This window comes from Chelon labrosus (genome assembly GCF_963514085.1).
Source record: "Chelon labrosus genome assembly, chromosome: 16".
NCBI classification, from domain to species: domain Eukaryota; kingdom Metazoa; phylum Chordata; class Actinopteri; order Mugiliformes; family Mugilidae; genus Chelon; species Chelon labrosus.
In genome coordinates, this window is record NC_140349.1 from 21585400 (window position 1) to 21600556 (window position 15157).

The 15157-nt window shown below is 43.8% G+C and overlaps 2 protein-coding genes across 2 annotated transcripts; both read right to left on the reverse strand.

Annotated features, from left to right (window-relative positions):
• Nucleotides 1-397: 397 nt before the first annotated feature.
• Nucleotides 398-4123, reverse strand: tpbg1b (trophoblast glycoprotein 1b). The gene is made up of 2 exons (XM_084562878.1): nt 3770-4123; nt 398-3470 (listed from the first exon to the last, which is right to left on the reverse strand). The coding sequence occupies exons 1-2, from the start codon at nt 4021-4023 to the stop codon at nt 2621-2623; spliced, it is 1104 nt and encodes a 367-aa protein (XP_084419004.1). The 5' UTR covers nt 4024-4123; the 3' UTR covers nt 398-2620.
• A 968-nt stretch (nt 4124-5091) lies between these two features.
• tmem222b (transmembrane protein 222b) lies at nt 5092-13342 on the reverse strand. Its single transcript, XM_084562670.1, has 6 exons — nt 12818-13342; nt 11986-12070; nt 10776-10807; nt 10564-10660; nt 10341-10471; nt 5092-8319 (listed from the first exon to the last, which is right to left on the reverse strand). The coding sequence occupies exons 1-6, from the start codon at nt 12934-12936 to the stop codon at nt 8232-8234; spliced, it is 552 nt and encodes a 183-aa protein (XP_084418796.1). The 5' UTR covers nt 12937-13342; the 3' UTR covers nt 5092-8231.
• Nucleotides 13343-15157: the final 1815 nt, after the last annotated feature.

Genomic DNA, 15157 nt, shown 5'->3' on the forward strand with positions numbered 1-15157 from the left:
TTTTGTCTCTGTCGTCATTCTGCTGACTGTTGTGGTCTCTCTCTCCCTCTTTTTTTTTTTTTACATGTTCAATTCCTCACAGATGTGGCGTTCACTTTTAAGGCATATTCCCTATCACAGCCATTAAACCCATGTAATGGCGCCAAGATGTTCCCAGAGACAGGAGGCGTATGTAAAATCAAAAGCCTGCTGGGCTCCGGAGGAAAACTGAAAAGAAATACTTCAGATATGTATATTTGCACAAAACCACATGGTGCACAGAATACAGCAACATGAAACTGTTAAAAGTTTTTGAAGCTGCTTCCTCGAATGAAAGCCTCAGCGGTGTAAAGAAATGTCTTGCGGGAAGTCATGCAAGCAAAGCTGAAATAAAGACGTGATCTTTTAATCAGATACGGGCAACATACAGTCTGGAGAGGCATAGTAAGTGGAGACGGTTTTCTTCTTTAGTTTTTAACAAGCCTCTCTTTTGCGCAGGGATTAATGGGGAACGTCTGGATGTATGTGTAAGTTCCTCTTTTCATTGCATTCCTGCTGAGACAATCTTGCACAGGCCATAGCAAACAGACCGTATATCTTTTCAAACAGCCAGACTCATAAAAAGACAAAAACAGGAATGGCTTCTAATCCCCACTTTAATGGGCAGGAACGGAAGTAACGACATGCAGAGAATAATTTTTCTTCTTTCTGCTCCGCAAACCGACGCCAATAACCAGCGGCCGATTTATGCCCCGGGTGTGACACGTTGTGTAATTGCAAATGAAAACTCCTCCTGGGATCCTCCTCTCCCGGGCAATTATTAAGAACGATGACGCTTGAACAATAGCTGGACCCGAGCGCACAAATTTGTCATCATGAGTGAATCCTATTACACGCCGGCATAATGGCCGTCTGTGAGAGCAGAAAGAGAATGAGTGTCACAAGGCATCTTTTGGCGCTGGAAAACAAAGCTCATTTCAGGCGTCTCGCCATCCGTGCTGGCCCTTTGTGTCAGCGTGCCGGGCCTCAATTGTTTTCTCCTCGGCGAGTAAATGCCTGGCTTAATGTGGTGCTGAGAAATGATACCTAGACTTTAGGCCAAACTTTATGACCGCATTCATTTCTGCTGTTTTCATAACAGACGAGATTACATTTGGTCTAAATGAGTGTACAGACATCACCGCTTTCTAATGCTTTATTTTATCATTCCACATGCAGTAAAATGGCTCAGTGTTATAAACATTTCTTGATCACTATCAGAGGAGTTTGGAGAACATCTTGATGGGATGAAGATGCTACTTTGGCTTCAAACAATGGGAGGCTGTTTCACTTCACTGCAGGCCTCCTCCTCCTCCTCCTCCTCCTCCTCCTCCTCCCTGTTCCAAATACCTAGATAGCTAGCAATTTGGGCAATAAACACATTGAGGAGCAGTGGCTTGCCGTCCTCTATCTGCGCTCGTCTCACTTGGAGCGTCAAAAGGCCACAGAGAATTGCTTTTGCCACTTAAAAAAACAAAGACGATGCGACACTTGAGAGAAGAGGACTTAGTTTGGGATTCATTCACTGTCACTTTATAATTAGATTCAGTTTAAACATGCACGAGAAACAACCTTCCCTGACTCGTCTCAGCACAGACCCCAGTTACAGAAGCATAACATGTTAAAAACTTTCTTCTTCTTCCTTCGGTGAAGGCTTGACTCCCTCATCTGGTCTGAGCAAACCGCTGAATGAAACAATGTCGCTGGTGTTTCAGAATCATCTGTGTCTTATCATTGGAAAAGAAAAAAAAAAACCTAAACAGAAAAACGTGGAGAGCCAGACTTTTCCTTCAAAGAGCCTGCAGAGCGGCTGTTGTCTTTAAGGAGGGAGGGAGATTGCTTTCAGCGGCCTCAGCCTGGGACTGGTTCTCATCATTTTGACAATAAAACTCAAGAAGTTGAAACAAAGCAACGTTTCATGAAAAAAAGGAGAGGGGGAAAAAAATGAGGGGGCTAGGAGATTTCCGCTGGCCTGCGCTGAATTGTCCCCCCCCCCTCCCCTTCTAATCCAACAGCCAAAGAGGAGCAGAGTGGTGATTTTAAGGAAGGCTTTGGAGAAGCTTTTGGTGGCTTAATTCCTCTCTGGCACCCTGGGGCCGGGGGCCGGAGGGACCAAAGGGCTTGAAATGGTTCAAAGATGAAGGAGCAATTGTGCTTTAAATTCCCAGAGGTGTGTTTTTCATAGTGTCAGGGCTTTATTGCAGCGTTTTGTCGCCTCTTTTCGAGCTAAATAAGATCCGACACAGAATGCCGAGCAAGCATGCGGCGCAGAAAAGTGAGCTCAGATCTGTCTTTTTTTCTTCTTGGGAAACAATACCTAGCTGACTTTAGGCACTTACTGTTGCTTTTGTATGCACATGAAGAGCAGGGACATTCTTCTCTGTTTGGCAAAGAAAATCATGATAGTGGTCTGCATTAAAAGAGCATATTAGTGGTGGTATGAGGAAAGATGGGCAGTGCATGCTTCAATCAACAAGGCTGAAATATTAACAGTGTGGTATATATTCACAGTCAAATCTGTACAATTTTTACATTTTCTCTACTAATAAATGCATCAGGGACAAAAAGTCTGTTACATAAGAAAATACAGCAGATTGTCCTCTCACAAGTCAGCGCTCGAGGAGACCTGTGATAACCTGGGGTTGGAGTCGATCTCGAAGCGGTAATGGTAGCCTTCCCACACCTCCCTGCAGGCATCCCGCATCTCGTAGATGCGCTTCTTGATGCCCTTGCGGTTGAGGTAAAGTACAAAAAGGAAGATGAGTCCTATAAAACCAAGGACAATGCCCAAGAAGACATAGGAGGTCTGCAGAGCAAGATCTGCCCCTACATTGCTCTGGAGGCACCCCAGAGTCAACGTGCCCACAGCGAGCATGGATGTGTTTCTCATACCGACCGGGAAGTCGCACACAAGGCCCTCGGCATCTCTGATGCGACCCTGCGATCTGTTGAGCCATAGAGCGAAGGGTTCAATTCCACACGTGCATGTGAATGGGTTTTCCCCCAGCAGGAGAACAGCTCTGGGTATGGAGTCCAGTTCCCGCCGACCCTCCTCAGACAATGTCTTGAGGGCATTCAGTGTGAGGTCCAGCTCCTCCAGGAGGTCCAGACCCGAGAAGGTGGAGTTGTGGATGGCCACCAGGGAGTTGTTGGAGAGTTGGAGCCGCCGCAGGCGGTTCAGGTAGATGAAGGCATGCAAGGGCAAATAGATGAGGCTGTTGTCGGACAGGTCCAGCCCCTCCAGGGTCCCCAGGGTGCTCCAGCGCAGAGACGTGGCCAGGTCTATCACCGATGAGTGGTTGTAGAGGGCTCGGCTCAGGTTGAGCTCGCGCAGAGGCTGGTTCTGGATGGTGAAGGCCTCGGGGTGAATAACAGCCAGCTGGTTGTTGCTCAGATCCAGAGAGCGAAGGTTGCGGAGGCCGGCAAAGGTGCGTGATTCCACCTCGGATATTCTGGATTTGAAGAGATCCATGAGACATCATTCACACTTTAAAATCATACTGACAAAGGATGGATGCTTCCAGACATTAACACCTAAACGGTTTCATTTGGAACAAAATTTAAACAAAACTTTCAATTTAATACAGCTGAGAGCCTACAATCCCTGCAGCTGTCATATAACCATATTAATCCAGCTTTTTTTCAAGAGCAGCGAGAAACAAGTTTTGCAACTGAGATAAACAGTTAGACATTACATAGAGCAATGAGCAATGATCCCTCATAACGAGTCTGTTTTGCGGGAGAATCTTACCTGTTATTGCTCAGAGACAGATTGGTCACATTATCCAGTCCTTTGAAAGACTCCGGACCGATGCGACTGATCTGATTCCCAGTTATGAACAGATTCCGTGTGTATCCAGGGATCCCGGTCGGGACGCTCCGCAGCTCTTTGGAGACGCACTTCACGGTGTGAGCCGCCTCTGAGCACTCGCAGCGCGGAGGGCACGACGCGTAAACGGAGCCGAGGAGCGCGCAGAAAACAATCCGCTGTGTCAAATCCAGCATGTTGGACACACATAAAAACGTGTGCGGTTCGAGGTCGGTGGACAGAGAGAATAGTGACGAGAAAGAAACGCGCAGAAGATGAAGAAGAGGGGCGAATGAAACGATCAGATCCTCCGAGACGTCATCGTCGTCCGTCGTCCTGGCTGGGAATGCGCCCTCAACTTTGCATCTCTGCGGAAAGTGTGGCCGGGAGGCAGGGTCTGATTTCCATGAGAACAAAACCGGGGGTCGCGCTGATCACAGGGGGGGTGTTTGATCCTTTGTAGTTGGCAAAGCGGGGCGTCGCTTCTTCTCCAACAATGAAGTTAAAACCATCGAGCAGTGCTGCGATCTGCGGGGAGGGGCTTCTCTCCTGTCCGGATCAACGAGATCTTCCTCTGGAGGAGGCTGGAGAAGAGAGTTCTGGCGTGAAGGATGGACGAGGAGGAGAAAGTGGTTGGAGTCCCAGCCCTCTCTTTCCTTAAATTCACTGCAGCCGCATCAGATCGCAGCAGTAGCTCTGGCCAACGCAGCTCTCACCTGAGTCTAAATGTGGATACTGAAATCTGGACTCTTATGAGACACATGCAAAAAGAAGATGTTGCAAGACACATTTGCTCCTATGATAAAAGTCACATTAGGGAATAAAATGGGCTTTGCAATAAGTGAAGTCTGTCATTCCTGGCTCCCCAGGTGGTGTGGTAGATGTGGGGGAGGGAGTTTTCGGGGCCCAGACTTCAGATCCTTTGATCCCCCCCCCCCTTTACTTGGTACCATGCTTTGCAGGATAATGGCCTCTGAGTGGGACTTTTAGCCACTTGACAGCAGAGTATCAAAGCTTTCCCCTTAATGTTGATTGTGACAGCGTCTGATCATCATTACGGGAATCACATCTGAGTCTGTTTATAGAATATCCAGGAGGAGGAGGAGGAGGAGGAGGAGCGGACTTTTTTTTTTTTCCTTTCAGGGCTCAGACTGCCTTGAAATCTTACCACCATCCCTCCCGCTGACAACCTTGATGAAACACAATCGTCATAATTCAGTGATGGAATTCCAAGAGGAAGAAGAAAAGCCCCACAAATTTCTACAACAAAAGATATCTTTATTATTGTCATTATTATAGCTGTAAATCATGAACAAATGCAGTTCACTCAGACACTTGCAGAATTCCTAAAATACCCTGTGGGCTATGTGACCTGCAGCATAAAAGATATTTTGGGGATTAGAGCAACAAAGGAGGGTTTTGAAATTGCAGACTGGTATAAGTATATATGGATAGTGGCACTAATAATAGCATCCCAACTGTCTTTTGTCAGTGGACTGAATCGCTGGGACCACAGGTCTCCACATTCCTGGACCTGGCTCTTGGATACAACAAGGCACCGCAGCAGGCAACATTAAACCATTCACATGATCTCCACTGAACACTGCATTCTCACACATGCACCCCCATAAAGGACCGGTGTACTATTTATCTTCTATCTCCCCTTCCTAAAATATACATAATATATATATATATATAAATTTATCGAGTGATCTCAAAGGGCCATTCATTGGTTCCTTCGCTCATAGCTCCAAATGTAATGAATGAGCTGCTTCATTAAAGGACAAGCGACACATTCAAGGATGCAGTTTGTCTGCCATTTTCTGCCATTTAGCTCAATTGCAGAGAACCAAAGTTTTTTTCTTTTTTCTTTTTTGTTTGTTTAAAACTGGTATTTTCCACAGCCGCGTTCACAGAGTCTGGGCTCCGATGTAAAATGTCACAGCAGTTTAGGCGGAACAAGTGCTTTTCCAGATTTTTTTTAAGACTTTTTAAACAGAAGCCCCTTTTAGCAACACCTCTCCGAATGTAAGGGCACCAGTCTTCCTGCCGCATGGCCTAATTCAATAATTGAGCGGCTAAATATTTGAGATTTTACGGCAAAAAGTTGTATTTTCACTATTTCTGTGTATGAGTGACACCGCTTTAAGAAGAGAAGTGTTTTTGTAGTCATAAAGTCTTAAACGATCGAAGCCAGAATGATTCCTTTCCTTGTTTTAATGCTTTGAGAAAAAGACTGCAGCTCTAATCTACGGAGTCTGTAGCTACAGAAAACACAGAACATCAAATCAACATCAGCTTAAGTGGACTTGTTACACTCTAATATATTATTTAATCTCACTAAAATCACACAACACTTGATAGAGATTAAGAGAAAGATATGGAGTAATAAATATAGAAATATAGAAATCAACCACAAGGCAGTTTGCTGCTGTGAAACAATGCAGCTGATTATTAATCAAGAGTCAACTCTGACCTCCTCCGTCAAACCGTTTCACTCATATCCTTGCGTGCATGCATTACACACATGCTGGCAAGCAAGTGCATGCTCTCTCTCCGATCGCTGCCGACACACGAGCGGGCGGGCGGGCGCGCACAGACACACACACATACACACGCACGCGCTCACTCAGGCACTGATCTGCTTGGCTGCCGAGCAAAGTGGAGTAAAGAGAACAATAATTACAGTGTAAATTATTCATTGGATAAATCTGTAGAGTGAGCGATCAAGATTGCAAAGTATATAGAGAGCACCTGATGTAGAGTATAATATGTGTTCAAATATTTACAGGCAACATGGGTGGATTACGCACAAGAAGAGGCCACAGAAAAGCTGCTTCCAACGGGAGCCCAGCGAGGAAAACGAAGTGTAGAAAACTGGCACTGAGTTAGCCCTAGAGTCAAACCCTTACTACAGAAAACTGATGTCATACGTAAGCTCACACTTAAATGACATCTACTTTGGATTATGCAGGATGATGGTCGGTGTGTATCGAAGCTGACCTTTCACAACGACCTTCGAATCTGATCTGCAGAGGTGGAAAACAGCAGGAGGGACGCCGGTCGGCCGCTGGAGGGGGGGGAAGTGGGGATGGTCAGCAGGGGTTCGGTGAGCGTGAAAAACCTGAGGATCCTGGCTACCTGCTGCTTCTGGCGGCGCCGCGGACAAAAGAAAGGGCTCGACACTTTTTTTTCCTACTCCTGTTTGATTGCAAACAATGAGGGGATTTAAATCTGCTCACGACAGCCATGGCAACGGATTTTGAGTGCCAACCATCGGGCTGATTTCAGGCTGTTAAAAGGAGTCAAAAACGACCGTCAAACTGAAAATGGAAGAGATCTGTAAGAGAGGTAATCTTCAGGCACTGACTCTCCTCATAAAAGTCAAAAGCAGGAAGGGGGAAAACAAAACAATCACAGCAGGTTTCAAACCTCTCACACCAGCAGGCGGTTCATTCATCAACCATGGAGTCACAGATGAGCCGTACCACTACAGGACACAGTTTGAGTTGGTCACACATCCTCCTACATTTGGCACATGTACAGAAAACCAGGAGCAGCCCGACTATTCTCTTGGTTTCTCTAGATATTTACCACAGTCACATACACCGAGGTTGCTACAATTGTTGCACGGATGACCTGCAGTTAATAGTACCATGAGGTGATGCTTGTAATGCATGTACGAAATATCTCTGAGAAAATATTTCTTTAAGAAGATGAAGACTGTTTGGTATTCTAAAGAGTACATTGAATACAAGTAAGAAAATGCTTAAAAATAGAAACTGCTCTTGTGTATTTAGGTTATTAGTTGTAGTACTGTGGAAGAGCTACATTAGATCAAGCATGAAATGCAGTAAATTCCCTAGAAAGGCCGCTAATTGACTTAACATGTTTGTGCTTCCCAGTATAAAAATGGCGCTCTGGAAGCACTGAATCATGGGATTACGCTTGCAATCCATTACAAAATACAATCATCCAAATCTGAAAGCAAGGCATGGATGTGTTTCTTTTCAGAGGATTCAACAATGCAGGACCCTCTTCTTAACCGTTAACTACACAACTTTTAGACTTTGGCGATGGTTTAAACTTGCTGTCAGATGTTCAGTAATCCGTTAAATGTGGTCCTGGTAGTGGTGGGTGGGGTTCAGTTCCTTCTCTCAAAGTAGATGAATATAAATGCATTCCCATTGTAGTGTATTCCAGTTTCAGCACTGCAGTAAAGCCCGTGATAGGCTGTCTGCAGCGTGTGCTCATCATTCCCGTCCAGCAAGCTCCTCTTGGAGGTGAGAAGTCTTTATCTCCTTCAATACTTTCGCTTGACACCGTGTGATGCCCCCTCTTCTTGTTGTTCCAAAGGTCAGCGCATCATCTGACCTGCGGGGGGGTTTCCAATGCGGATCCCGGGTCACCGCAAGTTGAAGGCCAGGGCCAGAGTAAGGATGGCGCCCGTGAGCATCAGGAAGGGCAGCCAGGTCTTCAGAAAGCCTGCACAGCTGGATCAGACACAGAGAGGAGAAGAGGCGGGAAAACAAATGTGAGCGAACAAGAATGTGGTGACAGGAAGAAACAAACTGTGACTATGGGCCCGATCAGACTTGGCATTAACACGCATCTCCAACTGTGTTCAGTTTCGCGTTCTGTATGCAAATAAACCCAGGCATCGTCTGGGGCGCAGCAGAACATTTCGCACTTCCAAAGGAATGTGGACACATGCGAACATGTGTGACCCAGACCACCTCCAAATGTGGTCTGAGATCAGATCTCTCAAACGCGATCTCAGTGTGTGCTAGAGCTGTTCAAACCTGACCTTTACGTGACTGGATCGCCCAGAACGGCTCTGAATGCAAGGTCTGAACAGCCCCTAAGACCCTGCCCCCAACTGTCCCTTTAATGTCCTGCTGAAAACCAGGCACGTCATCTCTAACCCTGCATTAGGAGTTAGAGATGACCCCTAATGTAACCATGGCAACCATTGGTATAGTTATGGGCATTCTAATTTTGTCATGTTAAAACCCTGCTGAGAACAGACAACGATGTGTTCAACATGTATGGTATATAACTGAGTGTAGTTCTATCCAAGAACTGTTTTATGACTATATTATCACTGCACAGAAAGAAGCAGCTTTGTTTAGCTTTGTGGTCCTCGGTGCGCCAGCAGTGTACCAACTTCTGCCCACGAGGTAGAAATGTCAGACTAAGAGGAGGCCTATTTTGCTTAGTGGCACAGGACACAGGGAGGGCTGAGACAGAAGCGGTGTGTTCCACCGCTACAGCTAACCCCAGTGACGACTGCCTCTCGTCGTGGGTACATGCACATTTCCTACTGCGCAGTAAAACAGATGGCAGGTGTAGTTAGCTGCTCCCGACAAGGTCTGTGGATTTTCTTGACTAACCAGGTCACAATGCCTGGAAAGATCCACTACGGTCGAGAAGTGTGTATTTTAGCAACTTGAGTTTCACAAGCCCAGAGCCATGTAGTTCCTTTATATTTGAGAGAAGGCAGGAATCCCTACAGCTGATGTCTTCAAAAAAAAAAAGTATATTTGATTATATCTGAAAGCATACATAAAGAAGAGAGGTTACCCTGGACCCTGGAGGAGGATTTTATAAATGTCTTAAAGCAGGTATGGTTCATTCAAATGTTATACAGCCCTAAGAAAGTATGTATTTGCTTCTGTTCTGTTTAGCCTTGAGCAGTCTCTTAGTATGTATGCCTCAACTTTGTGTTGAGGCATACAAACTACAAGGACTCACTGAGATGTTTAGTGTTTTCTTGTGATATTAGTACTCAAATACCATCTGGAGGATTGTCCTAAATATACTTTCCTAGAATCAGGACTCGCTTGTGTCCTGAGACACAACAGGTTCTAGGAATACTTGTGAAATCGTGCCCAAGCCCCTGGGATCCTTAGAGAAACCTCATTCACAAGTTTGAGCCCTACTTCGTATGGTGGCTCAGAAGACAGCAGCTGCACATGACAAAGCTACTGAGGTCATTTGATTTAACTGCAACATAGTGTTTATTTTTTCTAAGAATGTTGTGTTTCCTAAAAAAATGTATATTTCTTGATAAGGCTGATATTAGTCTTTACATGCTTTTACATAGTAGAAATTCATTGTGTGTACTCCTTTATAAGACACTGGATCAGTGTGTACTATTAGGACTGATCTGATGTGGCTGAGACATGAGCAGGCACTTGGTGAAGCTCTGCCAGACCAACACAGCAGCCATCTTCTCTTCCTGCTTGTTTCAAGGACTTCGGCAGGTGACACACCTGTTCAGTTGGACTAAGATCAGGTGGCTCATGTTGCCAGTCGAGCATTTCCTGTCGCACTGTCCAAAAACTGGGACACTATTTCTGAAATGTTCACCAACAAGTACGTGAACACCTTCTACTTTTTTCATCATCTGTCAAGTGTGAAAATGATGTTTGATCCACACATGCTCAACTGTCTTTCTCTTTCTGCCCATCAACACTTTCACCAAAGGCTGGACATGTTTACCGTCTCTCACCTGACATGCTTTCCATGGATGAGAACGAGGAGGCAGAGTTTGACCATGTTCCAGGAGGTGCTGTTTTCATACCGCATCAGATTCAGAGCCATGGCAACATGTGAGTGACAGTTGTCGCAGCATAGGTTGTGCTTTGGAGAAAACAGGACGAACACAAATTAATACCGGTGCTTGCTGTTCTATAAAGTGCATAAAAGCCAAGCACATAAGACTGTTTATTTACCATCCTGTGCTTATACTCCTCTGAAGCATCATGTACTGCAGTGTCCCAGGCATTGGAGCCACTAGCGTAGACTTTGCTCACATCGAGCATCCAGTACCTACATTTAAAGAGAAAACCAAACAGTACTGTTGAGAAGGAGAGACAGACCGAGATGAGTTTACCTCTCTAGAAATATACTCACTTAAAACACATCAAAGATTTTATTGACTTACTTTGTTGGTCTTCCAAAAGCCATGTTGTCTTCCTGCAAAAACAAAACATTTTCTCAGGTTAACTGGGTTATGTTCTTTTGTCTTATAATTAGGTCAAAGGCTGTGCAGTAGATTATTAAGGAGTAAAAATGTAAGTGAAAAGGATTCTCACAAGTAAAGTTTCTCACACTGTGATGAATATTTAAGTGTGCACTGAACTACTTTTGGGCTCTTTGGTAACTGTAACGCGTCGTTTACATGGTTTAACATTAAGCACTTAGGAAATGTGCTTCGCATCCTGTTTGCTGCAATTCACCATTAAGTTTGTTTGTGTGCACTAGCCTAATGGGTCGAAGTTAAAGCTGCGACGCTGCATGATGCATCCAGAACAGGGCTGTGACAAATAAGGCAGAGGGCTGTCTAGTAAAGACTTGAACATGAACCAGTTTTTTGCCTTGCACTGGCCCACCAAATGCACGCAAATACAATGTTTTGGTCGACTACTTTATAAGAACAACCTATATTTGTGATCACTGTAATGAAACAACAAAACACTAGCGTTATAACTCTCCAGAGTTTAAAATTCTTCCTTACTGTGAAGGATTTTGTTGAGCTTTCAGTCTTACTGACTCAGACCGGACTTCCTAGACCAAATCTCAAAGTAAAATTACAGTCTAGCATATTTAGTCTTTCTGATCTGACATAAAGCAGTACCAGTGAGGCAGCCTGTACCTCCGCTCACGAAGGCTGCGTGTGTGAGCCCAGAAGTTTATGCTTGTTCTGCTGTTTCGCTTCATCTACATGGAGATGGCAAGTGCCAATACAAAAAATCATTCATCTTCTGTAACTGCTTTTTCCTGTTAAGGGTTGCGGGGTCTGCTGGACACCTACGGCCAATTTAGAATCACCAGTTAACTTAATGAGCATGTCTTTGGACGGTGGGAGGAAGCTGGAGTACACAGACACGGGGAGAACATGCAAACTCCCAATACATAAATCAAAGTCAAATGCACTGCAGTCGTCCGTTTCTCTTAAGATTCTTTATCTAAGCTTGAAAAACTTGAATGGACTTTATTTAGTATATAAAAGCATCACACCGACGGTCTCGGCTCATATGTATTGTACTAAAACAGATTCCCTAGTGTGCTGAGCTCATTAACACAAAGGCGGCACATTTTTTTCCCCGGAACCGTCCCGTGTAGATAGTGACAGCGGTGCAGTCATTACTCACAGAGACAAAGTAAGGCCCAGCAAAGTCCCGGATCACTCCGGTGGAAGTGCAGATCCCCATGTGACCGATGAATGGCAGCAGCCATCTGAGGAAAAACAAGAAAAAAAATACAAAGTTAATCCAGATATTACTGAACACAACGTCCACACTGCACACATATGGCCAGAGGAATGATTAACTGTTACATCTACTGCACTCATTCAACTTCAACACCCAACAACACAACACTTTAAACACAAATTTTCATCTGAATCTAATATGTTCCTGTTTTAAACCCCAGTTCTTTGCTTCTAGGAGAGCTGCAGTTAAATATTGACGTTTTAAACTAAACAGATGTCACCGGAGGGAAACATGTTTTTTGTTGCTGAACTGGGACTGGGTTGCAGTCTACAAAAGGAAATAGATTAAGGATAGAGTAATACGGTCAAAGTGGTATACACACACAATTAGTATTTTGGCATAAATATGGTGAATAATTGCAACTTTAGATATAATGTGTACTTGTAAGAGTAAGTTCAAGAGTAGAAAGTTGTTTTCCATTTTGTTGACTTCCGTGTTAATCGGTTTCTCTTTAATTCCTGCGTAACTAAACACTACACACAAACATCTCTATCCTAAACTGTGTTCGTTAAATTTAAACATTTTGTATTTAGGTGAGTCAGACTCCTCATGCTAGCAGGGCAGCCACTCTAATGTGACACTTTAGCGGACAGAACCCAGCAACAGGATGGTTGTCAGTACGCCTGCTAGCTAGCTAAGCTAGTAAAGCTGTCACTTCATGTCCCGAGGCTTTCGTCAAAAGTCCACTGGAACACCGGCGGCGAAAACTCACGATAACACAGGGATAGGTGTCCAGACTATACAGTAAGGATAGCGACTGGCCTCCTGGTTAATTTTCTCAGACGCTAAGTGGTAATTTTTCATGGTGTCTTTTTCACCAACATCCGCCATCACCAGCTGTAGAACGCGAACTTCATTTGTCCCACATACGGTTGTGTCAAGTTACCCGAACAACAAGACGCAGACCGGAAAACATGCGATTTTCAGTTTCGAGATAAAATAAATAAGCCTTTCCGTTTTGGTAAACAGCACAAAAACTACGATATACGCAAACTAATTGACTCTTTTTGTGTTTTTCCTTACATGTAGAAAAGTAATGCTCAAAATACGTATTGTATTTCTATAAAGTTGGCACCGAACATATATGAACGTTTTACTTTGAAAAGCATAATCATAAGCGCCCTCTCTTGTTCGACAGCGCTTGACACTCGTGTGCCTCTTGACAGCAACAGCTTCCGGGATCTCTGAGAGCCAACACAAAAGAATGGATCACTCCAGCAAGAATTCAGTCCAAACAAGACATTTATTTCCTTTAACCGAAATATATTTCACACTTGTAGGTGTTTCATTTCCGTTCCCTTTCAATCTCAACCTCGTTTTTTTTTTTTTTTTAAAGGATTGCTTTTTGTTTGAAACATTCAGTCCCAGTGCCCTTTATTATCTGGACACATTGAACCATTTTGGTCATTAATAAATGGGGAAATTTAAACTCAAGAAACAACTAAAGCAAAGTTGCATTCAGGGTTTACAATAAAATGAACTATGTTGAATTTAGTGATAAAATTAAAAGGATTGTGTACTACAAAACAGCCATAACCTCTACAGACTGCAAAATATGGACTTAAACCAGCCAATAAAGAGCACAGACAAAAAGCCTTAGGACAAAATACAGGCTACGTCATTAATGGAGCTGTAATAAGTAAATTAACAGATCAGTGACTCAAATCAAAATGAATTTGTTTGAGTAAGCAGAGACAAATAACAAAACTAGATACACTAGGGAAAATGAAAGCATTCTAATCCCCCTTAATGACATAAAAACATTCAGTTTATTGTTGAAACAGTGTCAGAAAGGTGGTCATTCCACTGGATGATCACTTTGGAGGATGCAGTTTGTGGCGCTGTTAAAATAGATTGAATTAAACACAAAAAGTGTTTCTGTTATTTAGCACAGCCCACTGACTAGAATTAACATTGTAGAAACACAATACACTTCAATAGTACCACAAACCACAGCCTCAGACACGAAAACATAGTCGAATCAACAACTTTCAGTTATTTGAAACAAATGCAGAATACCATAACCTTCATTAATCATGAAAGAGTTAGTGCAGGACTGTTTCATTAGAATGCATTTGTTGGCTTTATTGTACTTCGATATTTTACAGAGCAAGCGTCTGGCTATTCAGAGAAATAAACAGAAGATTAGTCGGAAACAGAAATTATCTTTTGATGCCGCCCTCGCAAAAACCTTACTTGTTGCAATGGATAACTGTTGACACAAGATGTCAAGATGATAAAAGAATCCAGAAGTGTTTTTATATTGTCTGACATTCAGTGTATTTTTGGAAGTATAATAAGATTTATTCAGACCAAACGGTTTAAGAAGAAAAGAAAAAAACTGAACTGGTCACAAGTTATGTCACAATCACACTAGCAGTGGAAATATCTATATAATGAGCACATCCTTGCATAACATTTTGTGACAGTGTCTGGGTACAGTGCATCATTTCTGCTTGTACCTGTTCTACACTTCCATTAAATAACTTTGGGGAACACTTAGGCAAACACATGCAATGAAAACCTTTAATGTTTTGCCAACTAAACTTCTAAATTCTAAGTCTGAGCAGATCCATTATTTTTTCAACCCCAGCACAAGTGCTTTAACTGGACTTCTCTCCAGTTTATTGCAAAAAGCCTCTATTTGTGTTCATGCCAGCACACAGAGAAGCCTCCACTGCAGCAGAGGCAGAGGGCTCCAGATATTGAAGGAGTTATCTATGGCAGTGGTGGAAATGGAAACAAAGATGAACCCAAGGGATCTGCCGGGGCCCTGTGTACTCCATACTGGGTCCCATTAGATGTGGCAGGTGATAAATTGTGCGAAGGGCAAAAACAAACTACTCAGCAAAAGCAGGCAGACTTTGATAAACGAAGGCACACTGGGCTCATCATCGGAGAGCTGAGGGAATTCGCCGGCAAAATGCCACCTCGATATCTGGCGGAGCCATCCAACCCAATTAGGCCAGAAGACGTGCTGCTTTGGAGACTGTAACTGGGCGACGCGTTATCCTTTTCAGTCAAAGGTTTGAAAAGTAAAATGTCAAGTGTC

Coding starts and splice junctions, on each gene's coding strand:
- tpbg1b (XM_084562878.1), bottom strand. CDS start 4,023: ATGCTGGATTTGACACAGCGGATTGTTTTCTGCGCGCTCCTCGGCTCC. Junction 3,471..3,769: donor CTGTCTCTGAGCAATAACAG/GTAAGATTCTCC, acceptor CTTCAAATCCAG/AATATCCGAGGTGGAATCAC.
- tmem222b (XM_084562670.1), bottom strand. CDS start 12,936: ATGGCGGATGTTGGTGAAAAAGACACCATGAAAAATTACCACTTAGCG. Junction 12,071..12,817: donor ACACCTATCCCTGTGTTATC/GTGAGTTTTCGC, acceptor GTTTTTCCTCAG/ATGGCTGCTGCCATTCATCG. Junction 10,472..10,563: donor AGGAGTATAAGCACAGGATG/GTAAATAAACAG, acceptor TTTTCTCCAAAG/CACAACCTATGCTGCGACAA.